At 54.9% G+C, this 26,014-nt stretch overlaps 14 protein-coding genes across 14 annotated transcripts; 7 read left to right on the forward strand and 7 right to left on the reverse strand.

The window, feature by feature from the left end:
- Positions 1–370: 370 nt before the first annotated feature.
- On the forward strand, positions 371–2,152 carry RHO25_003774 (uncharacterized protein; the record flags this gene model as incomplete). The annotated part of the gene is made up of 1 exon (XM_023599258.2): positions 371–2,152. One exon carries the CDS (start codon positions 371–373, stop codon positions 2,150–2,152), a length of 1,782 nt encoding a protein of 593 aa, XP_023455710.1.
- Positions 2,153–2,695: 543 nt separating this feature from the next.
- RHO25_003775 (uncharacterized protein) lies at positions 2,696–3,445 on the reverse strand (the record flags this gene model as incomplete). The annotated part of the gene is made up of 2 exons (XM_023599259.2): positions 2,696–2,885; positions 2,955–3,445. 2 exons carry the CDS (start codon positions 3,443–3,445, stop codon positions 2,696–2,698), a joined length of 681 nt encoding a protein of 226 aa, XP_023455711.1.
- A 500-nt stretch (positions 3,446–3,945) lies between these two features.
- On the reverse strand, positions 3,946–5,047 carry RHO25_003776 (uncharacterized protein; the record flags this gene model as incomplete). The annotated part of the gene is made up of 2 exons (XM_065602439.1): positions 3,946–4,793; positions 4,927–5,047. 2 exons carry the CDS (start codon positions 5,045–5,047, stop codon positions 3,946–3,948), a joined length of 969 nt encoding a protein of 322 aa, XP_065458511.1.
- A 1,637-nt stretch (positions 5,048–6,684) lies between these two features.
- RHO25_003777 (uncharacterized protein) lies at positions 6,685–7,326 on the forward strand (the record flags this gene model as incomplete). Its single annotated transcript, XM_023599261.1, has 1 exon — positions 6,685–7,326. The coding sequence occupies one exon, from the start codon at positions 6,685–6,687 to the stop codon at positions 7,324–7,326; it is 642 nt and encodes a 213-aa protein (XP_023455713.1).
- Positions 7,327–7,405: 79 nt separating this feature from the next.
- On the reverse strand, positions 7,406–7,861 carry RHO25_003778 (uncharacterized protein; the record flags this gene model as incomplete). Its single annotated transcript, XM_023599262.1, has 2 exons — positions 7,406–7,485; positions 7,540–7,861. The coding sequence occupies 2 exons, from the start codon at positions 7,859–7,861 to the stop codon at positions 7,406–7,408; spliced, it is 402 nt and encodes a 133-aa protein (XP_023455708.1).
- An 853-nt stretch (positions 7,862–8,714) lies between these two features.
- RHO25_003779 (uncharacterized protein) lies at positions 8,715–9,332 on the forward strand (the record flags this gene model as incomplete). The annotated part of the gene is made up of 1 exon (XM_023599263.1): positions 8,715–9,332. The coding sequence occupies one exon, from the start codon at positions 8,715–8,717 to the stop codon at positions 9,330–9,332; it is 618 nt and encodes a 205-aa protein (XP_023456410.1).
- Positions 9,333–9,721: 389 nt separating this feature from the next.
- Positions 9,722–10,735, reverse strand: RHO25_003780 (uncharacterized protein; the record flags this gene model as incomplete). Its single annotated transcript, XM_023599264.2, has 1 exon — positions 9,722–10,735. One exon carries the CDS (start codon positions 10,733–10,735, stop codon positions 9,722–9,724), a length of 1,014 nt encoding a protein of 337 aa, XP_023456411.1.
- Positions 10,736–12,291: 1,556 nt separating this feature from the next.
- Positions 12,292–15,292, forward strand: RHO25_003781 (uncharacterized protein; the record flags this gene model as incomplete). Its single annotated transcript, XM_023599265.2, has 2 exons — positions 12,292–13,294; positions 13,344–15,292. 2 exons carry the CDS (start codon positions 12,292–12,294, stop codon positions 15,290–15,292), a joined length of 2,952 nt encoding a protein of 983 aa, XP_023455709.2.
- A 598-nt stretch (positions 15,293–15,890) lies between these two features.
- Positions 15,891–16,440, reverse strand: RHO25_003782 (uncharacterized protein; the record flags this gene model as incomplete). Its single annotated transcript, XM_023599266.2, has 2 exons — positions 15,891–16,170; positions 16,238–16,440. The coding sequence occupies 2 exons, from the start codon at positions 16,438–16,440 to the stop codon at positions 15,891–15,893; spliced, it is 483 nt and encodes a 160-aa protein (XP_023455715.1).
- Positions 16,441–17,207: 767 nt separating this feature from the next.
- Positions 17,208–18,090, reverse strand: RAC2 (Ras-related C3 botulinum toxin substrate 2; the record flags this gene model as incomplete). The annotated part of the gene is made up of 6 exons (XM_023599267.2): positions 17,208–17,268; positions 17,342–17,574; positions 17,626–17,806; positions 17,861–17,919; positions 17,972–18,004; positions 18,061–18,090. 6 exons carry the CDS (start codon positions 18,088–18,090, stop codon positions 17,208–17,210), a joined length of 597 nt encoding a protein of 198 aa, XP_023455716.1.
- Positions 18,091–19,275: 1,185 nt separating this feature from the next.
- Positions 19,276–20,001, reverse strand: RHO25_003784 (uncharacterized protein; the record flags this gene model as incomplete). Its single annotated transcript, XM_023599268.2, has 1 exon — positions 19,276–20,001. The coding sequence occupies one exon, from the start codon at positions 19,999–20,001 to the stop codon at positions 19,276–19,278; it is 726 nt and encodes a 241-aa protein (XP_023455731.1).
- Positions 20,002–20,203: 202 nt separating this feature from the next.
- Positions 20,204–21,418, forward strand: RHO25_003785 (uncharacterized protein; the record flags this gene model as incomplete). Its single annotated transcript, XM_023599269.2, has 1 exon — positions 20,204–21,418. One exon carries the CDS (start codon positions 20,204–20,206, stop codon positions 21,416–21,418), a length of 1,215 nt encoding a protein of 404 aa, XP_023456082.1.
- Positions 21,419–22,107: 689 nt separating this feature from the next.
- RHO25_003786 (uncharacterized protein) lies at positions 22,108–23,921 on the forward strand (the record flags this gene model as incomplete). Its single annotated transcript, XM_023599270.2, has 5 exons — positions 22,108–22,191; positions 22,248–22,811; positions 22,866–23,138; positions 23,247–23,304; positions 23,356–23,921. 5 exons carry the CDS (start codon positions 22,108–22,110, stop codon positions 23,919–23,921), a joined length of 1,545 nt encoding a protein of 514 aa, XP_023455730.1.
- Positions 23,922–24,209: 288 nt separating this feature from the next.
- Positions 24,210–25,817, forward strand: RHO25_003787 (uncharacterized protein; the record flags this gene model as incomplete). Its single annotated transcript, XM_023599271.1, has 1 exon — positions 24,210–25,817. One exon carries the CDS (start codon positions 24,210–24,212, stop codon positions 25,815–25,817), a length of 1,608 nt encoding a protein of 535 aa, XP_023455729.1.
- Between the last annotated feature and the right edge of the window lie 197 nt (positions 25,818–26,014).

Here is a 26,014-nt window from a genome sequence, read left to right on the forward strand (position 1 = left end):
CAAGCCGACCACGGTATCGGTGTGCCGTCCATGGACCGCCAGCTCCGGTGGCCAGTGTCGAGCCGGGTAATGTGCAGACCGCAGGACAGAATGAGCTTGTGCCGTCTTCTACTCGCTTCCCTCCCTGGAGCTTGTGGGCACGAAAAACTAAGTCTCCCGTCAATCGGTTCAAGACGCCAGGCGTCCTAATATATATCAGCTTAGGCGTCTTGAAGCCCACCTGCGCTACTCTCTTCATTACCTATCGCAATCTGGCCATTCCATTATCTCTCGAAGGGGTGTTCGTGAGCCAGCGGCATACCATCTCCGATAGCACTCTCGTGCAGCGCACTCGCACCAGTCTGCGCAGTGAGCGGTGCAATCAGCTATCATGGTCAACTTCCAAGCTGTCGCTGCCGCCATCGCCGTCGCGGCCTCTATTCCATACGTGAGTGGGTTGCCAGCGCCCGCCTTCACACACCCAGTCTTCAGACATGGACCACACGTCTCGAATAACTCTGTACACCTGCCTGGTCCAACATCAAAGCCTCACACGACAAATGAACCCAAGGCCGCACCATGGATAATCGGATCGAAAGAACACCGTCAAGCGCTGCTTGACGGCCTTCTGATTTGGCATCGCAACGGTTGCGCCAAAAAGGATCCAAGCAGTCAACTCTCGCCACTCACCCAGGACTCCGGGTGTGCAGACTTGTACAAGGATCTGAAGCCGCTGCTATCCAGCGAACGCGACGATGGGTCATTCTACTTCCCACAAGGCTGGCCCAGTAACTCTACAGCCCCGAATTGTGGGTCCATCCATGCCATCAACACCGAGGGAATCAAGATGAACCGAAATTGGCATAAGCAAACCCTGAGGCTCATCAAGCAGAGATTGAAGCACGCTTCAGGACAGCTCCATCCTTCTTCCCGTAAGGAATCTCGAATGCATCCTCCTGAAAGGCTGATGACCGGCGGCACGAGGGTAGGAAACGCGAATGTGGCTTCGTCATCGTCTGAACCTAAGGCGCCGTACAACATTGCAACGCGCGAGCGTGCTGGTGAGATATCCAGAGCTGTTCTGAACGACTGTCTCGAGAATCAGTGGCCACATCATGTCTGTGTTGCAATGGCCGACAGCTTGCGCGACGGCACTGGTCCTCTGTTGGCCGCCGGCCATTCCTACAACAAGATGCAAGCCTCAGGAGGCGGAACCAATTTCATAGCGAAGCTCATACAAATTATTTTCGGCTGGCTGGTCAATCCTGACACATGGAAAAAGAACCACCACGCAAGCAGCAAGGCCAGCATCTCAGCGGCACTTGCGCCTTGGGTCGCACACACCGCCGATGCTCCTCCAGCTCCAGCTTCTCCGAGCGGCAACGACACCTCGACATCAAACAGCACAAGGCTGGAGCCAAAACAGCCAAAGGATATCAACTATGCCTCCAAGATCGCGAACATTCTTGATGAGTACGCCGAAGGCATGCCAGGGCGAGAATTTGGAACGTGGCCTGTTTATTTCACTCCGCTCTTCGACCAATTGAAAATTGATGGCTACGCAAATGGCACTGCTCGAGGAAACCTGACCGCCGAAGGTATGAAGGCTAGGGAGGAGACGTATACTCCGCTGGCCAGGACGCTGCTCGCACAGACAATTTTCTACCCGTCCACCGAGTGGCTTGGTGGCGTCAACATCTTGTTGCGAGCCATGGAGATCGACGGCCTCGTGCGTGACTTGCGAGGCAAAGCATCTCACTCAAGCTTCAACAAGAGTGTGATCCCTTTCACCGAATCCAGTCTCAATTACCTCAACGAGTACGCAGCAATTGTGCTCGAAGCGCACAAACACGACTATCGTCTGGATGAAACACTACAAAGCTTTCGGCCTCTTCTGAAGGAGCTCGACGTAGACGGGTATATGTACCCTGGCCATCATTTCAAGTCGGGGGAGACAAAAGTGGTGACCTCACTGCAACACAAGCTCCCAACACCACAGCAAGAGAAGTACGATAAGTTGATCCTGCAGAGCCATCGGCAAATGTCGGAGGTCAGACCGGTCGGGAAGCACCATCTTCTGACGCCGTATGTGCTTTATCATCACATGGTTCGGGATGAGGTTGCTTCGAGACAGGTGCTGAACGAATTGGAGCTCCAGTCCATTCTCCTTTGAAATGTTCCTTTCACTCGCTGAGTGAAGTGGCCCACGTGATCAAAGATGGACAAAGTCGACGGGATGCTCGGAGGCGTTGTTCCCTCGATGCATTCTGTAGGAACCGTGATGTCTCGCAATTTGGGAACGGCGTTCTTCGCCGAGCGTGAGAGAGTGAACGACGCGTTCAGCTTGGGTGACGAGGAGCGCTAGGATGGATGCATCGGCATTGGCTATGCGGTCGTGGGTTCGCAAGTATGCCGGAAGGCCTTATCTTTAGTTTGTCTGCTCCTTGTCGATAAAATCATGCCATATGCCAGATGCCAGGAAAACCTCCACATCCTGACCTTCTCAATTTGCAGTTGGCAGCTGAGATTCCAAATCGATGCAATACGCCCGGACTGGCCAGCTCTCGTTGGCGTTGACGTCAATATCAGTCTCGTTGTTCAATGCAGGAGTCCTCAATAATAAGTCGGAGCTGGAGGGCGTTGCGCCATGATGTGGCAGGCCGGGTTTTCAGAGCGTTCCTCGACTTCTGTTGTTCGATGGCGCATGCTGAGTGCCTCACTCATCATCCACAAAACTGCTCGCCAGTCTGCCGAAGATCGGGACTTCGACGCGATCCAGTGTTTCGGCGTATCTCCAGGCTCCGTAGGCCAGGTATCCTATCAGCACAATGTCAAACACGAAAAGCAGCCAGCTAATGACCGCCGTCCACGAAAAGATGATGTGCACTAGAAAGAGTGCTGAGAATCTGTAGTTCAAAGAATATGGGTCAGCTCGGTCCTATGAGTCCACACATTATGCAGATGTCGCAACATACACTAACGCGCTCTGCCACGCGTGAAAGCGGACGTAATCGCTCTTGTGCTCAAAGAGTAGCAGCACCACACCACCGGCTGGCGGAAGCAGTAGATAGGCGAGCGTGGATTCCAATGCAATGTTCAAGCCTAACGAGGTCTCGTAAATGGACGTGAGACCTCCCCTGCCGCCTAACGCCGTATTACCGCCTCCCTCGAGCGCTCGCGAACCAATGTAGTCGTTATAGTATGGATTGCGACTGGCGCGAGAGATTTCTTGCGATTCATCTTCATTCTCCGAGTCCGAGAGGTCTTGATATTGGGAGGGCGAAGGGAGTTTCTGTGCGCGAGCTGCTGCCCAGGGGTCTTCGCGGTCTGCAACCGAGGCGATTGTCGTGCGCGGTTGGCGCGATTGGGGTCCTGGACTGGATGGTGGACTGCGGACAGGCGGAGGCGATTTGGCGCGTTCGGATTCGGGCGGCGAGGACTGGTAGGGCGCGAAGTTCATGGCCATTCTGTGTGTGTGGAAGGTGGTGGTGTATCAGCAGTAAGGCAGTAGGCAGACGAATGCCCGGCCTGCATGTTTGGGGACGTGAGCTCGAGCTTGTGCACGAGCGTGCGGCCGATGCTCGGATAAATTTCGGGAATTCATGTGCAGCGACAATGTTGACATTTTCAGAACGATCCCTTGATGTTAACACTGCAGTGAGTGTAAGGTTGAGAAAGATCTGTCGTAGGAAGAAACAGGAAGTTATTGTGGAAATTGCAGCCTTAAATCTATGGACTATAGGGAGAGTGCTATAAGGGAGAGACGCAACAAATCGCAACATCATTAAGCTCGTTTCTTCGTGATCATCAGACCCCATCAGACCTCATCGTGTTCTTCTTGTGATCTGTCAGGTTAAGCTCGTGTGAGAAGTACCATCCGATTTGCTGCACATATCAGTCAGCGGAAGGGCTTTATGAGGATTGCAGCCGTGGAAGAATTGAGAGCACTTACGAGGACTACACTAGTTAGTCGCTGTCATACTTGTTCTGGCCACTAGGCGCGTAACTGCTTCCGGATCCGGATCCTTGTCCTGGTGGGTACTGCTGCTCATGTCCTGAGTTAGAGGAATCTTTCTGATATCCTGAATTAGAGGAATGCTTCTGCCATCCCAAGTTAGAGGTTCCCTTTTGGATACCAGACGCCGAGGTATCCTGCTGAGAAAGAGACTCCGAGGTATCTTGCTGGGATAGAGTCTGCGAAAAGCCCTGCTGGGAATCAGACTCCAAGGAATCTTGCTGGGACTCAGAGTCAGAGGACTGCTCCTGAAGTTCAGAGTCCGAGGAATCGTTCTCATGGCCGCTTACGCCTCCACCGTATCCAGAGCCACCGCCACTGCCACCGCCCCCGCCTCCACTGTGAGCTCCACCAGACGTCGCTTTGTTTTGGGACACGCCGGAGCCGGTACCGTGCGCGGAGCCACTGCCGCCACCGTTGTAGCCTCCGCCAGACTGAGCGAGTTTCTCGGAGCCGACAGTGTTCTGGACGGCTCCGCCGTGCCCCCGTCCAGTGCTATCTTCCCCGCCGTTCAACTTGCCAACGTCACTTTCACTTTGGTCCTTGCTATCGCTGAGGTTAGTATTCTCACTCTCATTGTCACTCTCATCCTCTTCCTCCTGCTTGTTGTAGTTGGAATTTTGTTGGCTGGCGATCTGATTGACGTTCTGGTTGACGTTCTGGTTGACGTTCTGGTTGACGTTCTGGTTGACGTTCTGGTTGACGTTCTTGTTGACATTCTGATTGACATCTTGGTTGACATTTTGATTGGTATGTTGATTGGCATCAAGACTGACGCTTTCTGATTCACCGTAAGAGTCTATAACGGGATATCAGTGGTCAGCGAGTCGTCAAGAATGGATGCGGGCGGTCATGCGAAAAGACACGGAGCGATGAAATATTAGGTACAGGCAGGTCGGTGCTGCGTCGCCTTCGTGACAGAGCTCACTCACTCTGATGTCCATGTTGAGATCCATCATCGTTCTTCGCCACCGAGCCTGGCTGTTGTGCCATTGGGAGGGCAACAGCTGTGGCAACGAGGCCAGAGGTGAGGAGCATACGCAAGAGCTGCATGTTGTCGTCTGAGTATTATTGCGGTCGGGTGATGCTGCTTTTGTTCCTTAGTGATGGAAGATGTTAACGAGCGCGGTTGGTACTCAGACGGTGGGCAAAGCGACCTCTTTTATGTCCTCGCTGACGAATACATGGCACTGTGTGACTGTGAACTCTCCGAGCAACTTCATAGACTCTACGAATCGAAGCGCTGTTCGGTTCGCTTCGAGCTGAGTTCCGGGTCATATTTGGCAACATGGTCGTGGGTCAGCCATGTGCGCATGTTGTTGGGAGCGCAATTGTCGACCTCATGACCGCATTGCATTCCAATCGCGTGCAAAGCATCTTTGTCTGCCGTCAGCCCCGCTGCAACAAGGTAACGGGTTCGGCTGGCCTGTCAGCCATATTGCTGGCATGGCTTGCAGAGCGATGCCCTAATCATGGTTGACAGGTGTTTTCTACTAGCTTGGGATTGCGCGTCTAGCCACCGTCAAATCGGTCTGTCGCGCTGGCCCAGCGCCGTCTTCTGAATGCTGCGCGCTTGATTGCACTGCGGACTGGAGCGCATTGGCACGATTGTTCCTCGCTGATGGCGATGAATAGGGTTACGATGAGGATGTGTTGGTCGACGAATAAGGTGCCTGACGAGCAAGTCCAAGGTTGACTTCCCTGCGAGCCATGTGCCTCACTGTGTAGGGCTCATTCGTCCTCAGACGCAGTGACCTGTCATACGGACACGAAGTCTAAGAATAGCATGCTGGACGAAGAAGGGCAGAGAAAGGTTGAGCTTCGTGAGGTCCGAAAATCGAACGTTCTAATAATCGTCAGCGCGTCCAGAAAAACAGTGGTGGCAGGTGCGAGCCTGTATTCATGCTGGTCTCTCGTTCCGGGGAAACCTTAGCGACTTGCCCGATCCTTCCAAGAGCTTGTGCAGTACCCTCTGATGGTTGTAAAGTTTCTGACTGGTTGAAAACTCTATGCGAGACGTGTCTTTCTCGAGCTTGAGAGTGCTTCGACGGGAACGAAGCATATTGCGTGATTGATCGTGGCCATTGCAATTGACGTTCAGGCAGTGCTGATTGTAGGTGGCAGTGTGTCAACCCGCCATTGGGTATTGCGCTGAACACTCATCATTGAAAATGCTCGGAGTGGATGTTCTTGACACGGTTGGTTCGTGTTGCATCGCGCTTGAAGTACGATATTCGATTATTCGTATGTAGAGGCGTTGGCAGCTCGAAAATAACACTCCAGGGAAGGGAAGAGGCGCTCCACGGAAAGGGCTGCAAAACCACTGGGACGCCAAGCTTTAACAGTCTTGCTTTGCACAGCTTATGTGCTCCAGCTACTCACTCACTTCACCTCTTGTCTATTTCCCGCTCAACCAGCTCGAAATGACTCACATCTATGTCAGTGGCATGCCATCAGTGGGAACGCCGGGCTTGAGTGATACACACGCGCTAAGAGAAAGGTTCAGTAACCTCAATCACCAGAAACGGCTGTCGGCAGCAGTGACTTCGCTTGGCAGCGGCACAGCTGCATCAAGTGCTGATCAGCCACCATTACTCTCGTTCGAATATTGTGTCATTCGCACAACTGATGGAATACTTCTTGACATTTAGCCCACAGGTACAGTTTCCAAGCCCGCAGCGCCTTCCACCATGTCGAACTTCAATCTCAAGACTCACCCTGAGCGGCCGCAAGAGCTGCTGCTAACTCTTGACACGACTGGAGCCGGGAGGGAGGCCACCGATCCCGTGACAGATCCGCAAACCATCGCCGAGTCACGCGTAGCAGAGGAATATCGGCATTCGCCTGTCTCGATTACTATCAATGATCCTACAGCGCTGAAAATGCTGGGCGAAAAGATGTCTCACGATGGCGGTGATGGCAGCATCGCATTGAGCACAGACCGGGAGGAGAGGGTTCTTCGATTGGCTTCCATAGCGATACTGGAAGTCGGAATCTTGGCACCTATCACACTGGAAGACGAGCTGACTCCCGAGGAACTCAATGGTGGAACTGATGGTCCGGTCCTTTCATCCCTGATAAAATCCTGGCGTGAAGCCTTTCGCTCTCTGCCCGAGAAGCATGCGATTCAACGCGTACGATTCAATATGCGCTGCCAGCAAAACCACGAGCCTCGACACATTGTCCGCTTACTCCAGGAGGTCAGTACAGGCATGTATATGAAAGCCAAAAGAGCAATGGGCCGACAGCTGGTCTTCGAAGCCACAGGCTGCGAAGACGATGCTAAGAAGCGCTGGCTGGAGGCAAGCTTACCAGCAGTGAAGAAGAAGTAGGATGTTTGAGCGAGATACAACGTATTTACAACTCTGTAACGTAGGCGCTCTGATTCCAGCACGAAGGCAGTAATCCTCTTCAAGCCTCGACTTGCACACTCCACGCAATAGCTCCGGGCACTTCCGTCAGAGGAATACAGAGAGGGCTGTCTTGATTGCCTATGCTTTCCGTTAACACATGTCTTCGGATGAAATATGATACAAGCCGCTGACCAATATAGAACTCCGTTATATCCCCGCAAGTGTCCTCCGCGTGGATACGGAATTCATAATCAAGATCTCCGTAATATGTCACTGCCTGTGAGACGCCAATGTCCGGGATCGGCTCGCAATTCTGAAAATCAATAGGCGGCTCGCTGGAAGGACCGCTGTAGGAACCGGTGTTCGCTCCAGAGCAAGCGTCGCCTGTCCAGAAATCGACTCTCCAGATTGGATTCTGCCTCGATGTGATGTTGTTCGATGCTTCTGGTATTGGATTCGCCGAGACTTGAAAGGCAAGTGCTACGACTGCAGCAGAGTGGCGAGTGAAGAACATTTTTTTGCGGAGATTGTTGAGTACGGTGTCAATTTTTTAACCTGATGCCGACGCGTGATTCAGGCAGCATACTGGCGAGACTGTGCGCTTTATGTACGCTAGACAGTCGAGGAGGAAACCATTATCCACTGCCCATGACGCTTGCTGTACGCCGCTCTGGCTCCTTCGCATTGCAACGCTGCTGATCGAAGGATTGTGCTTTCTTCTGCATTATTTGCTGAGCCCGATCTATGGCCTCGCAAGCTCATCTCCACGTCACCAACTGATGGACAGGTCATTGTCGATCGATGGTTGTCATAAGCTTGGATGATTATTTTGACAGAGCTTGTCGTGGTCCAACGATTCGTACGCCGTCAAAACCATCGTCTGCAGTGATACGATCTGATGCGACCTTGAGCTGCCGTCGAAGGAGTCTGCTGCATTTGCGTGAATGTCTGTGTGTGGCACAGTATTGCCAAGTTCTCCGCCATTCCCAACGCGTCCAAGCCGGATGTGCCAAGACCGGAGCATTCTTCGATCGACATGTTGTCGTCTCCTTTCGACCAGGAGGTTACATCTGATTCTGGCTCCTCTGATACAACTGGCCGAAGAGTGTTGTTCTGCAAGTCGATTGTGCTGTGCCTCCTTCGAGTCTCACCGATCCTCAACGCTAAAGTGGCCGTCTGGCTCATGACTGCGTCGCACTAGAGCTCTGTGATCGAGTAAATGGCTCATGTCGAGGAGCAGTGCCGAGAGCTACTGGCACGTACGGTGCATAAAAAGAGGACCCTCCTCGTTCAATCCTTGTGCAACCAACACTACACACAATCATACCTTCTCATTATCGTTGTGATACTATCAAGAGCCTGCCACAATGTTGTCTCATATTAGCATCATTTTGCTAGGCGTACAATGGTCTTATGCCCAGACCGTCACAGGCGTTACACTCAGCAACTACCGCCGTCGTGATTGCAGCGTTGCTGGCGGTGCAGAAATCTGTTATTCGAAATACCCGTTGCCAGACTGCTGCGGAAGCACCAGTACACAGTACTTCGTTTCTGGCGATTGCTCTGGCTGCACATCAACAGATATACACTTTCTCTTCGGACCAGGGGCGCAAGGAGCGTGCAGCGTGGCCCGCACCGGCTCAAACAACGGCAATTGCATCAACGCTCAAAATGCCAAGGGGCACGGATGGTGCAGAGTGTGCGGCACTCGCGTGCAACAATTGGTCGATGAGGACGCTTCGGAGGAAGATTGGGCTGACCCTTTCAACGGGATATCGGCGCAGCCAGAAGACGAGAAAGTCTGCTCAAAGCCGAATGTTGTGACCAAAGATGGCTTGAGATTTTTTCGCGTTCACTATGATGTTCCGCAGGAAGTCACTGATATGATTTACGAATGGTATGACGACGAAGAGAACACTCGCTTTGCTGTCGGTACCGTTCCTGAGGAGTTTCTGCCTTACGAGACGACTAGTCCTTGGGAGTAAATGGCTGGAACGACAAGTTGCGAATTTATTCTGCCTGAATCAGCATTTGCAGTGAAGGAATACGGCGCATGATACCATACGTGTCGGCCCGAGAGATTTGAAGTTCATGGGATGAGCAGTGCATGGAGACAGTCCGTTGAGCGATGAGGCAAACAGAGCAAAAGCAAAGTGCCATGCCCGAGAGTGGATACTAGATAGTTAGCAGCAAGATATACCTTTTCGGTCCATCAAGAGTGCGCATGTCAGGTCTCAAGGGTAGTTGCCAAGGACAATGCCCCCTGCTCCTTTCGTTGGCAGCTTTCCGTCGCACAGTATGGGTGGCCGCATGCCTCGATCGCGGGCGGTGCTCGTTGAGGCAGCAGAAATAAGTGCTGGACAACGGCACCTTCTCAGCCGAACCTCTCCCTCGCCAGACTCCTCAACATATCCATCGTCTTCTCTTCTTTCGCCCTGACGCCCTGCATCCTCTCCTCCCGCTCCGCCATCCTCGCCCGTAGCGCTTCTTCTTTCCGAACCTCCCTTTCAGACTTCACCTTCTCTCTCCTCTTCAACTCTCTTTTAAAGTCGTCTTCACCACCTCCCATCATTTCCTGATCATTGACTTCGACATCGCCACCATCCTTCGCTTCACGGAATGCATGCAAGTTGGAGGTTTTGTCGGCCTTTTTCTCCAGTTGTCGCTCGCGACTGCCCGGGTCAGCGCGGGGAGCGAGTTCTTCCAGGCGGTCTTTTTGGAGGTTGCGGTCGACTTTGCGGGAGTACTGAAGGTCGGTGCGGGAGTTCTGGCGGGCTTCTGAGATGAGTTCTTCTCGGTGCTGGAGGTCTTGAAGGGAGGGTATGCTTGCTCCTAGCGTGCGAGACTCTCTGTCAGGGAGAGCGGGGCCGTATCCGTCCTCATCGCTATCTTCCTGGGCATCTTCTACGCCGCTGACTCCAACTTGTAGTGGTCGCGGAGCTATGGGAGCGTCCATCTGTGTCACCAGCTTTGCTCTGTCTCGCTCATTTCTAGTCGGTCGATTTTTCCACCTGTCCTCTGCTCTCCATCTCGCCTCGGGATCGTACCAGCCTTCTGCCAATTCTCCTCGGTTCCACTTGCCCAGAAAGCTCTTCCATCTGCCTCGCACTTCGGTCTCGCTTAACTCGTCAATGTCGATCTGCTTTTGGACATCCAGGTAGCGAGCGAAGAGGCCTTCATACTGCTTGAAGTCATGTTTGTGGAGAAGGCGGGCTGCGAAGGGCAGCTTGACCGACTCGCTGCGACTTGTGGTACTGCGACGGTGGTCGCGGTGGTTTTTGTGGTGCGGTGAAGGCGAGCGAGATCGCTTCACTTCGTCCGATCGGACATGATAACGGTCAGGCGAGCGTGATCGCTTTCTGTGATGGTCAATGTCCCTCGAAGTCATGGCAGTATTGTAGCACGAAGCTGGAAGTCAGGACGGAAGAGACGGCTGCCTAGCTTATTCGGGTCGCGCGTCATGTGAAAGGTGGATTGCACACGCACGCTGGTACACTGCACTGCACTGCTTGATGCCTCTACTACCACACAGATTGTAGTCTGGTGTGGCACGCGTAAGCCAGTCTTGCACTTCGACGATGGGACGTGTGCGGCAGTTGCATTGTCAAGACATCCGGTTCTCAGCCCGGAGCATAGCAACGAAGCAACTGGAAATCGAGCGATTTGCGTGGACAGTGCATCGCGGCAGTGCGTTGAATGTCGCAAGGCAGCATTGCGGTGACAGATGCCGCCATGTTTGTTGGCTGTGCATGCTTCGAATCCAATCACGTCGGCTTGACAACACGGCGATGCATGTGCTGAGCGTGGCCACTGCGCTCTGTCCGCCCGCACAGCTCGAACAAGGAACAGGCTCAATGGCTGCTCCAACGGCTCGGGAAAGCGGAGTCGTTCCCCCGCGAGGTTCGTGCCAGACCAAGTCTCGGATGATGAGTCGCTGCAGACGGCGCCCAGACAACGTGGTTTCTTGTGGCGTGGCGGAACGTTTTGCTGTGCCCATCAATGTTGAGGATGAGGAATAGCATGGGATAGATGGGACAGGACCAGGACATGCATGCTTCGTTGAGAGCTGGACTGGACGGAACTGCACTGAACTGGCAGAGCGAAAACTGAGGCATATACCGCATTGGACGCAAAACCTCGCGCTCGCAGCGGTTGCGGCATTTTGACAATCGCGGGCGTGTGATTGGGTATTGTCGGCACAAGAGTTGGTGGCTCGCATGGACTAGTGTCGATCGAGACTATCACCAGGTACACCAGTCGTCAAAAAGGCTCTGATCTTGCCTTTGCGGCTTTTGCATCACTTGACCACGCAAAACACTGGGTCCCAACCCAACCCATTGCTGCCGCTGCCACCTGACGTGCCATTGCGTGCTGCCTCTACTGTCCTCCCTACAACCACCACCCTCTCCCCCTCCGCCTCCGCACCTCATTCTTCTCCCTCTGCTCGTCTTATCTTTTGCTTGATCTCTATATGCGATCAAATGTAAGCCAATCACCAGACTGCAGGCCGCGCTCTCTCTCCGCCGAGCGAGCGGTGCCCTGCATGGCCGCATTGGACGCCTTCTTCAGCAGCAGCACCACGGCCACATCGGACACCTCCGCCAGCAGCAGCAGCATGGCCACGAGCTCCTCGAGGATACACGACACCGGCACGACGGCGGGCGGCGACCATGGCCAGTCCACGCCGGGCTGTGAAGAAAGGCAGCCCAGCGTACGGCACATGTCTCACCACCCGCTTCCCGCCTGAAGCTCGAATTCCGCGCTCGGAGCTCCCGCGCCTGCGCTGCGCTGCTGACGTTGGCCTTTGTCTCCGCCGCCCTCACGCTCTGCATCCACTCGGCTCCTCCTGGCGTTGCCGTATGCGCATGCGGGAACGCTGAGCCCGACTCACTAACACTTGTCTCTAGTGACTCCTCCTCCCACCCTCGTTCACCAACGACAGCCATGTCTACGCCTTCCATTCCTCCTCGCCCGCAGCGCAATGCCCAGCAAAATGGCCAGACGACTGTCCGCAGCGACCAGCCCCTCGTGCCTCCGAGGCCTCTCCGCAAGACGGACCCCTCGCCCACTCGCTCGCCGTTGAACTTTCCGCCCTCGGCTATGGCCACTCGCCCGCCGCCGAAAAGAACGAGCCAAGAGCTGCCTCGCAGACCCCCGAGCGTGTCGCTGCCAGACCTCGGTCACGAGGGAGATGAATACTCCAGCTTCGACCAGCTCCCTGCTGAAGCCAAAGCAGACAATGCTGAGCAGACGAGGAATATTGCGGCGGACTTGCCGATGCACCAGCCCAAGGCATCTGTGCCGCAGTCGACAGCCACGAAAAACATTTCCAAAGTCACGGATACCGACTCCACCACCGCTGCAGGGCTCGGCATTGGCCGCTCAAAACCCGCAGATGATGTGCATAAGATGCCTCCCGGAGATTCTTCGCCCGCCTCGCCTTCCCGCATCACTCGTGTGACCAGCAATTCCCGGCGGGCTCCCTCTACCGAGCCTCCCAACATTCTGCGCACCAAGGCCAGCTTCAACCGCTCCTCTCAGAGCCTGGGTCTGGAACGCCAGACGTCTCGTCCTGGTAGTGTCTATGGCGACGACACCGAGCACGGCATTCCAGAAATTGGCCAGCAAATTCCGTTGAACAGATTTGCTGGAGACGCTCAAGCTCCTACCCCAGGCTCTGGTCAAAGTACGCACGCGCCGGGAATCGGCTTCTTCAACGATGGCTCGGCCAAGCAGCACAAGAAGAAGCATTCGAGACAGGAATTCTTGACTCACGACAGCTATGGTCTCGAGCATGACGAGGATCATGCAGATCAATTCGAGAGGGAATGGATGAGGAAGCATCCTCAAGAGGCGGCCAGAGAGCAGATTTACCGCCATCTCCCAAAGCCCGAGAGCGCCTTGAGTAGCGAGCAATTGAATAGGATCGTGCACAGCAACGACTCTGGTGAGCCTCACATACTTCTCAGTTTTGAGCCAGCTAACCCCACATCCAGGCGCCGCCCCCATGCCCAGCACCCCAGGCGAGGAAGATGCCATCCAAGAGTACCTAGCTCGCATGTCTCCCCAGGTCTCCCACGACCAGCGCACCTCCAGCAACGATGCCACCCTCGGTTCGCCCGTGCGGAAGACCTTTTCGAGGAGTTTGCATCCCGATGATGCCGCCGAGGACGATCATCACGCTGCGAGAAAGTTGCACCGATACGAATCCGAAGACGAGCATACACAGCGTGATGGCACCCCGATCCTTGCTGCTGACGAACTGATGAAGCGTCCGGGCAGTGCTTTCATGCCTCCTGCTGTGGTTCCTGAACCGCGCGCCGATGATGATTATTACTACGAAAGTGGTGGTGAGCACAACAGCCGTCGCAGTAGTATGCACGTGCCCAGTCGTCCATCAAGTCGGCCGGGTAGTGTTCACGGCGCTCAGAATCTGCATGGCTACGGGGGCGGGTCTCTGCATCGTTTTATCTCGCACGAAGAGGTGCACCACTCCGGCAGTGGCACTCCTCTCGAAGAGATCGAAGAGTATGAGCCGCTGTTCCCAGAAGATGACGGGAAAGCGGAGAAGCCCAAAGCAATCAAGAAGCGACCTGACCTCGCGGCCATGCATCATTTCCCCAGTCAAGACGTGTGGGAAGACACGCCGGATTCGTTGCAGTATCTCGCAGAAGTGTCCACTCCTGAGCTGGAGCGACAGCAAGAGGCTATCGACGCGGACCGAGCAGCCGGTGCCGTATTCGAGACACCAGAGCAAGAGCAGGCGCGTCAACGTGCAGGGCCGGACATGACGAGTAAGGAGAAGACCTTGATCCCTCCACACTTCAAGCCTGGCGTCATCGAAGAGGTCAAGGCCGCACATCGACCCGGTGCACATCGTTTCCCCAGCTCCGATGTGTGGGAAGATACGCCGAGCAGTATGTTGGGCGAGACCACAGTCAATCTTCCAGACATGGACGACGTGAGAAGTCCGCCTGAGGAGCGGGCAACCACGTCCGCGCTCCCGTGGAGCCAGGATGACATGGATGCCCGTGCCACTACTGCTGGCGGAATGGGCAACAAGCCGTCAATACCTTCCCGACCACAGCGACCTTCGAAATTGTCGGCTGAAAAGAAGCTGGGTGATGAGCAAACAAGTCCCACGAAAACGAAGCCGCCGGGTATCCCAGCAAAGCCTAGTATTCCGGCTCGACCGACGCGATCTTCCCGCGAGGGTGATAGCGACGAGAATGTTACCTCGCCACCTCAAGCCAAGGCGAAACCCGCCGTTCCAGCACGGCCCGGGTCCAAAATTTCAGCTCTTCAAGGCAACTTCTTGAGCGATTTGAACAACCGCCTGAAGCTTGGCCCGCAAGCCATCCCCAAGAAGGAAGAAGTGCCGGCCGCCAGCGAAGAAGCGGTTGAACGAGAACCTCTTGCGGATGCACGCAAGTCTCGCGCCAAAGGTCCTGCTCGCCGCAAGCCCGCATCCTCGTCGGATCGCAAGCCCTCGCATACGTTCGCCATGTCTCCACTCATCACCTGTTGGACGATTGACGAGACCGATGAATTGCAAGTGCAGAATGAATCTGAGAAGGAGAACGCTGATCCTGAAGCTGAGACCGAGAAAGTATTGGAGGCAAATGAGAAGACGAATACAGATTCTGCTGCACCTCCTGCGAGGGACGTTGCGGCAGAAATCAGCAAGTCCCGTCATCCTTCGGAAACCGCACAATCGCATGCGGAATCGGCCGAGGCATTGAAAGCTGCGATTGCTGAGGCGGGTGCTGGGCCCAAGGTAAATGCCATTGAAGAGGAGGCTGCCGTGGCTGAGACTCCAGCGGAAGAGAAGAGTGCTGTATTGGAGACGACGGGAACTGTCAAGGCAGGCGACATTCCTGGTGGGTTCCCGGGCGAAGACGCAGAGGGAGAAGTGGTTGTGAAAGAGACTAAAGAGGTGGCATGAAAAACAGAGTCATGGTGCCGGAGTTGGAAATAAACAAAAAGTTGGTTAGTTAATGAGATGTCGACGTATTCGCATAGTGTTGTGTTGTTGATGTCCGGTGCAATGTCTCGGGCTAGTACCGATCTAAAGTGCGTGCATCTGCGTGGAAGCAGGACGAACCAGGGTACATGGAGCAGGATGGCCCTCACTCACTGATGCGGAAGGAGAAAATGATATTCATCTTTTTCAGTTTGATTCCGAGTTTAATTCGAATCGATTGGACAAGTCGGCGTATTTGTGCAGACAAATGCGTTGTTTCCTAGCCGAGACTACTTTATCTCTCGCACTTTGCTTTGTTATCCCGTGCACCAGCGACGTTCACGACGGTGACCCAAAATGCTCAATAATGCCAGGGCCTCATGCAGGGCAGGCTTTCGTGATTCTGCACTGTCCGGTGCTAGAGCACGTTTATATATGTACAGAATTAGAGCAGAGATATCCGCGTGTCTATCGCCCATGGCTCCCTCGCTTTGCAATGCAAGTGTTTTTCTTTTGTCTTCATGAGCGATGGCCCTCTTCATCGGCCTTCTTCGCCAACGCCATCGCATTCCCTTTGCCCTTAATACGGGCTTGCCGCAGCCTGGCAGGCCTTGAGCTGATCCAAGTACCATCCACAGATGGTCAGATTTCCCTGATTCTCGTCCATGCACCTCTTGAAACCCTGCACTTCGTTTCCGCAAACCGTAGGACCTTGTTGCTGTTGCTGGGCGGAATACTGATATGCTTGCTGTGCTTCCTGCGCCTGCTGAGGTGATGCAGCTTCTTGCACTGGAGTGCTGCTTCCGCCACCAAAGAAACCGCCGATGGCATGACCGATGGAGGAGCCGACTGCTACACCGCTGCACACTGAACGTTAGCATCTTGCGTACAGAACATTGTAGAAGCGCAGGAAAATCGCCAACTTACGCTGCTGTGCTCGCCATCTGGCCAAAAAGACCTGGCCCCTGCGATGCGGCGGGCGCTGGTGGAGGTGCCTGCTGCTGGTGAGGTGGAGCAGCTGCTGTGCTAGCGGGTCGTGTTTGCTGTGGTGATGGAGGTGCCGGGCGAGCTGGAGCAGCGACTGGGCGGCGGGGGGCCGATGGGGCTGGACCACGAGACTGACGAGGCATGTTGTGAGATGTTCTGAGGTACGTCGATGATGAGCGCGCGATTGGTTCTTGTTGCGTCGAAGCTGAGGTTGCTGATGGCAAAAGATGAACCAGCACTAACGAGCAGTATAGAAGTCGCTCGAAGTCTCAATCACGTGACCCGGCCGGTTGCCGAAACTGTGTTGCCACCATACGATTGTGAAAGGAATGCACAGAGGGTGAGCAGGATGCAAGCACGAACATGGCACGTCTGTGACAGATAGCGAAAAGCGGACATCGACCAGATTCAGAACGATTTCACTATCTACAGCCAGCCGTCAGTTCGGCGTTTCGCAACTGACGGCTCACAGCTTGAGCCGGCCGAGGTGACGGCCTGAGAGAGCTGTGATGACCTCCAGACACTGTCGTCTGGTCCATTGTTGCAGAATGTGGAGGGTATCGTGCTTCTGCTATCCATTTCTCTCCCTCACATCCGGTGAACCATTCAAAAGTCTTCACATACACGCACAACATATGAACCGGAGAAACGCCTCATGAACACCGGTGCATGAATTGCAGCTGGTACAGATCTCGCGAACTGCACGGTCTATTCTCAATCGCTAACTTTCGTTCTGCCTGCTGATTTCGACGGTCGATTTTCGAAAGGGAGGAAACATGGTGGAAGTCGAATTTGGTGACCTAGCAGGTGGTCATTGCGAAAAGGAGCGTGTTGCGAAGTCTGATTACGCTCACTTGCTGACTTGCTCGGCGGCGGCGGCGGCAAGCCAATCGGGGTCGGAAGTCGTGCCTCACAAAATGGTGCACTTGGGCTTCTTGGTGGGCTTTTGTTGCCTAGGGCTGATAACGGCTCTATTACCGAGTGTTAGGAGTGAGGCGCAGCATGATGGTGCGCCGTAAAGAGGCGACTTTTGAGGTTACTGACTTGATGGCTTCATCGAACACGCTCTTGAGATTTCTCTGCGTGAGAGCGGAGCATTCGAGATACTTCACAGCTTTGATGTCCTTGGCGACTTGCACTGCCTGCTCGTACTGGATCGGTGCCATCTTCCTTTGTCGCAATTGCTCGCGCACTTCGGGGTCGTCTCGCAAGTCAAGCTTGGTGCCTACGAGGATAATGGGGGTACCAGGTGAGTGATGCTCGATTTCAGGATACCACTAAACCGCCTGTCAGCCATACCCGGTGCACGGGGCGATGTCGTGTCTCACTTTGGCCTTGACGTTGTCGAACGAGGAAGGGCTAACGATCGAAAAGCAAATGAGAAATACGTCAGTCTGAGGGTATGAGAGAGGGCGCAGTCGGTCGTAGTCTTCTTGTCCAGCAGTATCCCAGAGCCCCAGACTTATGGGCTTGTTGTCGACCATGACGCTTGCAGAGTAATTATCGAAGCTGAAGTATGGTCAGCCCAGCCAGCCCGTCACCTGTCCGATAGCCACGACCTACACTGTGGGGATATATTCGCCTGGAAAGGCATTCGTGGTGTAGGATATCAGCAGACATGTCTGTCGGATACATCAGTCGCGGTGTCTCGCCCGTCCTCGGAGACTTCCATACCTTGCCGACTGCTCCATCTCCCGTCACCACGCACTACTCGAGCTATCAGCAGATGTTTACAGCGTTGTAGCGTGCACGCTGCCACGCACCTTCAGTGACTGCGTTGCTTGAGCTGCCATTGTTCCCCCTTCTGATTCAGCAGTTGCCGCTGACTCTTGCTCCTATCGTAGATTTTTACTCCGTCGCACGACAGTAGCTCTGACTGCGCACAGGTCGGTCCGCGAATCGTCGAGTATCGAGAGCCGTCCCGTCTGTGTGCTGCAACACCAAAAAACGAGCTCTCGTGTTGTTTGTGGCTGGGACTCGGTGTGTTTTCCCTGCCCGTTCGGTCCAGGCAAAGTCGCCACGTGCAGACCCGATCAAGATGTTCGATTCGGAAGCGCCCAGCTCAGTCGATTGCACAGGGCGAGGATTATCAGAGCTGCGATATGGTGATGGTTGTTGGGTTCTGAATGAGCAGTGGATAGCGCGCGGGCGTGGTTCGTCCGAGCGCGATTGGCGATTGGAAGAGGAGATGTTGAGCGCGGCGCGGGGCGATTCCGAGTGGATCTTCGGGGGTGTCGTGTCGTCGTGTCGTGTCGGACTTGCACACGACGTCGGCACACACGGGCAACTCGTGATGCAGCGGCGGTGATGGATGGGACACTCGTGGTCAATGTCACGGAGGCGGAGCGAGGAGCAGCAGCGGCGGCGGTGCGGTGAAAGTAATGTGGCAGCTTTGCAGGCTAATGCATCGCCCAACAGCCAAGCTCCACTCTCGACGAACCCATGCACACGCCCGTCGACCTCACTTTGTGGAGGAGCTCAGCGCTTAAACAACCACACGCCCTCACTCTGCATGACCTCTCTGGGCCAACCACCGCTGCATGTCGACGTTATTCGTCCAGTGCTGCAGCTGCATCGCGGCATGCGAACACTTGGCCTGCTGCAGCGTGAACCTGAACTATCGCGACCACCGGTTGTGCCTCACTCGCTGCCGAACAAGACGCCGACGTGGGGTCCGCCGCACGCCAACAGCCATCGTCGTGATCCACCGACCAAGTGCTATGGACAGGGGTGGCATCAAGTTACAGATACAGTACTATACATTGCGAGATTGATCTGAAAGCCATGTCCCAAGAGCCGGGTTGTTGAGTGGCCCGTATCTTGTGGGAGCCGTCCTGTCAGACCGTCCGACTCAACTTGTGCGTCGACGGCGGCAGTGACCCAGTCATGCCTCTGGGCACGCAACAGATCTGTCGAAGACTGGCATGGCTCTTGACCTCGAGAGTGGAGATGATGTTGGCAGAGCATCCACGCCCGCCTCATGACTTCTCGACTTCCTTCTTCAACATCTCAATCTTCTTCCGCAGCTCCGCCTGGTCTGCATTGCCCTTTGCCTCCTGCTTCTTCTTGTCCAATTCAGCCAGCTCAGCCATCTTCTCCACGATCGTAGTCCGCAAGTCCCCGACACCATCTTTCCTGCTCAAAATCTCCGCCATCCATTGCTCGATCTCTTTGTCCGCTTCTGTATCCCCAGCATACACGTCATAGCCTACTCCAGCTCGAACCCAGTCCCGCAAATCCTCCACGTCTCCGATGTTGTTCAACTTCATGAACATTCCCGTTCCAGCCATGAAGACGCTGAACACAGACAGCGTCGCGAGACCGAGTGCTTCGGCGGCATCGAGACCTCCTTCAGCTTTTGGCGGAGTGTTGGATGGTGAAAACGTGGGCACTTCGATTTTGCTGCCTCCTTTCGTCGTTGTCTGCTTGATCATTTGAGGGTAGGCGGCGAGATATTTCCTCCTCAGCGCCCGACGTGTCACAACCGCTGAGAGGAGGGTGAAGGCGAGGCCGCCGTATAGGAGCGCATTCTGCCGGCGAGCTCGTGTGGATGCATCGGCTCGTTCTGTGTATTTGGGTCCTAATGAGGACGAGTGAGATGCTGCACTCGGAGAATCAGGTGTTGCCGCTGCCACCACATCAGCCTGTTGCGGGCGTGACTGGCGAATGTCACCGGGCGCGAAGTATTTGTCCCACCACGACATCCATGCGGCCTTTTTCGATGAATGCTGACAGTTTAGGTCTGCGCCGCAGGTGACCGGCGAACAAAGTCGGAAACAATCGGCTTTCCGAAGCTCGTCGGACCCTGCGTCGGCGTCGGCGTCCGCAAGCCATGACCAAGAACAATCACCTCAACCGCCACTGGACTTCTCTTCTGCTCATCAACACCACCCCTCACCCACGACAATGGCTGCTCTGCGCCCCGCATCTCGCCGTCTGCTCTCACAGTCTCTACTCGTTCCGCAGAAGCGGTCCTTTGCGACTGCAGTTGCCGATCAGCCTCCGCCGACCACAACACCGCGCCCCGCGACATCTTTCACAGACCGCTTGAACAATGGCCCGTCCTTTGGCGACTTTGTCAGCACACCAAAAGAGACGGTTCTGACTTCAGAAGAGCTTTACGAGCTGCGCGAAGTAGAAATTGGCCCTGCCGGGCGGAAACGAAAACACACTCGACTTCCCGAATGGCTGAAAACGCCCGTGCCTTCGAATAACAACTACAAGAAGATCAAGTCAGATCTGAGGGGGCTGGGCTTACACACGGTGTGCGAGGAGGCACGATGTCCGAACATCAGCGATTGCTGGGGAGGGTCGAATAAATCTGCTGCCACTGCAACTATTATGCTGATGGGCGATACGTGCACGAGAGGATGCAGATTCTGCTCCGTCAAGACGAGTAACAAACCTCCTCCTCTGGATCCTCACGAGCCTGAGAATACCGCTGAGGCGCTGAAGAGGTGGGGTCTGGGTTACGTGGTGCTAACATCTGTGGATCGGGATGACCTGGCGGACGGAGGTGCGAGGCATTTTGCTGAGACGATCATGAAGATCAAGCAAAAAGCGCCACACATGCTTGTTGAAGCGCTGACAGGTGACTATGCTGGAGACTTGGAGATGGTCAAACTGGTCGCTCAAAGTGGACTGGACGTGTATGCGCATAACATGGAAACGACAGAGGAGCTGACGCCGATGGTTCGGGATCGGAGAGCCCAATTTAGACAATCGCTCGCTGTGCTGGAAGCCGCAAAAGCGGCGAAGCCCACTCTCATTACGAAGACGAGTATCATGTTGGGACTTGGCGAGACCGAGGAGCAGCTTTGGAATACGTTGAAAGAGCTGAGGAAAGTGAATGTGGATGTCGTAACCTTTGGGCAGTACATGCGGCCTACGAAGAGACACATGAAGGTCCATGAGTACATTACACCGGACGCTTTCGAGCTCTGGCGACAGAGGGCCTTGGACTTGGGGTTCTTGTACTGCGCTTCTGGGCCATTGGTGCGGAGCTCCTACAAGGCAGGCGAGGCTTTCATTGAGAATGTGCTGAAGAAGAGGGCTAAACATGATACGCTGCTGAGTGCGGAGAGTGTCGGGAGATTTGCGGACATGAAGGTGGTGGAGTAATGAGGTGTAGGGGTGGCGTTTGGAAGGAGTTTTGGCAGCATCAGGCGTGCATTGCGAGGCCTAGGTGCACCAAGCACTAAATTGACAGCTATTGAATTGGGAGCCAAGGATGAGACGCACACTTTGCTGCAACCAGTGCCAATCTGATCAGATTAGTACATCCAATTTAGTCAAAACTTGGATGCTGTTTTGCCGTTGTGGAGTAGAAGGAATGGGCACTCATAGTACTGTACCTTTTCTAGACTCCATCGAGTCGTTACCACACTCGGCAGACGGTACAGCGACGGTATCCTAATGTTGGCGGAACGAGATATGGAGCCATCACCGCGACGACAGCAGCAATTGGCCTGATCAACACAGCAACTTGGGACGACCCTATTTCGGTCTAATATCAGAGACAATGTAGCATAAACAGGCTCCGCGGAGGGACAAGAAGACGCGACAATGTACGGGCTACTCACACAAGCACGTCTGGAGTCGCTAAGTTCAACACACGTGAAAATTGCCGTATTTGGCGACGACAGACTACCGACTACGAGCTGGTAGCTTCTGCTCCCTGATGGGAGTGCGGGGCGACGAGGACTAGGCCCTGCGCATATCAACTCATCTTCACATTCAAAGACGAGGCCCGCTCTTCACCTGAATGTTTTGGGTCTCCACTTGCGTGCATTAGCGTGGGTCCGTGCATCATGGGCGGCACAAAAGGGCACCTCTGTTTGCCTTCCAAACCTTTCCACTCTCCTACCAACAACAACATCAGCAACTCGAACAAGGTAGCGCGCCGCGCCACAGTACGTCTCAAAGCCATGCGAATGCTGACAACACTTAGATGAGCGGTCGTAACTCCAGCCAGCCCGTTCCCCCAGACGCGGCATCCCCCAATGGAGTCGCCATGAACGGCCGCGACAGCAACGACGATAGCGGTCTTCAGACCAACAACAATCCGCACTCTCTTTCTGAGGTGGAGGTCAATCTTGCGCACAGCCTTGCCCAAGAACTAAATCCCAATCTCCCGCTTGCCACCACTCCACCATACGACCCTAACCAGGGCTTTGTCTCGGACCATTACATGCCAGGCACTCAGCAGAGCACCAGCACTCAGTTCTACACTGAGAACCGTCCCGAGCCACCGCATGACCAGGTGCGGGGCTTCGTACAGGGGCAATACGGGCAGGAGGGAAGTCACAACTTCGACGGCGAGCACCAGTCGAAGCATCAGGACGAGGGCTACACCGGACCTAACAACTCGTCTGGCTTCCAGCAGGCCCTCGGCCACTTGGGCGTGTACGGCGCAGCTTCTTTGCGCGACTACTCGAACGGAGCCGGCACGACAAGCACTGACGCGATGGACGCTGGAAACGGAGGCTTCGAAGAACCCGATGAATTCCAAATTGTAAGACCAGACATACGGCCTGGTCCAATACCTGACATACTGACTGAGCTACAGGCCCCGGTGGATGAGGGTGACGATACGAGACGTCAAGAGGCAGAAGCCCGCGAATCCCTGGTTCATTTCGCCAATCTTCAGACGGAGACCGCACGTCTCAAGAACGAGACCCAGGGGCTACAGGCCGAGCGCCATGCCCTGCGCGTCCAGGCGACGTGCATCAAGAATCTGGCAATGCTGCAGAAGACCCTGGGTGATGATGTCAAGGGCAGCATGAGTGGCTTGCGCAAGGCGCTGGCGGGCATTCACGAGGTCAAAGACATGCTCACCAAGGTGGGTGCAAGAGAGCTCTAAGCAACCACGGCTCATGCCGAGAACGTTACGAGCCAATGAGGCCCCATGCCTACAGTTTGTCTACAGATGCGCTGATGCGCAGGACAGGTACATGATCGCGCCTATGAAATTGAAATGAAGCGTCATACAGAATCCCGTCATACTAGTTCGTTACCCCGGTGTCTGACTACCTTCACCTCACTGATACCATGCTTAGGCCCTAGTGTCCCTCTGAAATATGGCCTTCGACGAGGCAAGCCACGAGTAATGTACAACGTCGAAGAGCTTGCCAGTGAGTCGAGTGACATAAGCGATTCCAACGGAGACCATGATGAAGGCTTCGACTCGAGCGGAGATGAGGCACGAGGGCGCCTCGATTATGAGCAGCCGCGTGTCACTGACGACGAGTCTGGGCACATGGACATGGGTCTGGTGGTGGTGAAGAAAGACAAGACCTCGCATGAAGCCAGTACCGATGAGTCGGCAGAGAGCAGCCTCGATGACGAAGTACAAGACTTGATCGACGAGAAGGAAGAGTTGCGACGGATCAAGAAGCTTCGCCGTTGCTCTACTGATGCCTATGCCAAAGGGAAGAATGCTGATCGAAGAGTCAGCCGGGAGTACCTCGTGCACTACAAGGACGACGAGGACTTTGTCGTTCCTGACGACATGGTAGACTACAGGACGAGTAGCTCGTCTTCGGAGGATGCTGAAGCCAGCGAAGATGTTGACGATGACGAGGAAGGTGGCATGGGTGACTACGATGTCATGGATGAGGAGTAAAGTCACGAAGACAAGGGCCTGGTGTGCATGCGCATGGGCAGGACGGAAATTGACATCGTCTTGAGAACGCCACGGCTCGAGGGCCAGAGATCAGGGCCTGTGCATATGGTCAGTGCCAGATGGTCGAAGAAACAGCTGGGCCCCACTTGAGTGAATCCACACCAAATAAGGTTTAGCGGGCCGTGCGTATTGCCCCACAAACAAGAACAAACATTTCTCCAGCGTCAAACCACTTTCATTCCTTTCCATTGCATCTACCAACACAACACACAACACACCGCAAGCACTATGGCGGCGAACTGGGATCCGAAGGAGCTTGTGCGCACAGACAACCCACCAAATGTGCCCGCAAATGAAGAACAAGCTTTTGTAGCCCGGCTGATGACTGGTGACTTGAGCGCCTACGAAGAGCTAATGGAAGACCTCCACGATGACGAGGCCATGGTCACTATCAGGAGTAACGGCAAGGAACGACACCGAGTCTGGGTCGGAACCATGCCAGTCGAGGACGTAGACAATGACGGCAACATCATCAAGTATACTGACAAGATGTATTTGGACTATGGAGGAGCTGGTGGTACGGATACTGGCGCCGACTGGCAGGCCAAAATATGGTACGGCACACGCAAGATCAAGCACTCGAAAGCAAGCTCGAGCGCTCAGATCGACCTGGGCATGCCTCTGAAGTGGCACGACGACAGGCTGTCAGGTGTTCACTTTGACAAGCAGCTCCTAGCCCTAGGTATCACTGACAAACCACAGCGGGAGAAGATATGGAAGAGGGTCCTGCTTCGTACGTGGCGAGCGTATCATCCGCATGTGAAGATGGTGAAGAAGCCCAAGAAAAAGGACCAAGGCCTGGTCTCCAAACACACGACGACGATAACCGGCAAACAGTCTCGCAATGATGACCAGGCCCCAGGTCAGCCGGACGATGACCAGACAGTCGAGGACACCATCTGCTCCGAGTGGGGCGTCGACTCCGTCGAAGCGTTGTGGGAGCTGTTCAACCATCAGCCTCAGGCATTCGTGAATTTCATCGACAAGGACGAGGGCCTGGCCAACGCTGTGGCACAGGGCGCCGTCGACAGTCTCAGCGGGGGCGACTTTGCGCCTATGACCCAAAAGGCCCTGGTCAAAGCTGCCATCGCGACAATTGAGCAGAACTTGGCCCAGGTCTCGCTGTCTGCGACCTACAGCGAGTGGCTGAATCGTGCGAGCACTGGAGCGAAGGGACGAGTCACGAGTGGTACGAAGCCCTCGTTGCAAGAGCGAGCCCTGATGAAACAAGAGCAGTCCAAGGACGAAGAGAAGCGCCTGCGTCGGGAGGAGAAGCAGCAGAAGAAGCTTCGCAAGGAGGAGAAGAAGCTTCGTAAGGAGGAGAAGAAGCGCCGCAAGGAGGGAAAGCAGCGCCGCAAGGAGGAGAAGCAGCGCCGCAAGGAGGAAGAGCAGGCAAGCACGGACAATGAGTCGCAGCCCAGTGACGACCGTGACGAGGCATTGGAGGACAAAGACGAGCGACTTTCGCGCTCACAGAGGAAGCACGCACGCCACCAGGCCTCGTCTTCCGACCAGGACGGGGCTCCCCGCCGCAAGAAGGGAAAGTCTTCGCGTAGTAAATCTCGGGCAGCCGACGACGAGGATGAGGCCGAGGCTGAGGTGTCTACACAGAAGAAGCTCACCAATCGCAAGCATCACCGCCAGACTCCGCCGAAGGAACCAGCATACGAAGACGAGGACGAGGATGAGGATGAGGACGAGGATGAGGATGAGGACGAGGACGAAGATCAGGGCCAAGTGTCTTCGTACGAGGAGAGTCGCACGACTGAGCAGACGACCACGGCTTTTGAGGAGGACCTTGAGGACCTGGACGACTTTGTGGTAGCTGCTGCATGAGTCGCGGCACAAGGGCTTTGTACCCACTAGGCATGAGGGGTGATGGATGAGCAACAACATGAGAGATGAGAGACATGAAACGAGGGACGAGGCCTTGTAGCTAGCCTCTTGGGTTATCTAGCGTGGGCGCTGGACTTGACTCGATCATTGCATTGAGGTTTTGCTTGATGTTCTCGACCGAGAGTCGCGATGAAGCT

Source organism: Cercospora beticola, chromosome 2 (assembly GCF_033473495.1).
Source record: "Cercospora beticola chromosome 2, complete sequence".
In the NCBI taxonomy this organism is placed as follows: domain Eukaryota; kingdom Fungi; phylum Ascomycota; class Dothideomycetes; order Mycosphaerellales; family Mycosphaerellaceae; genus Cercospora; species Cercospora beticola.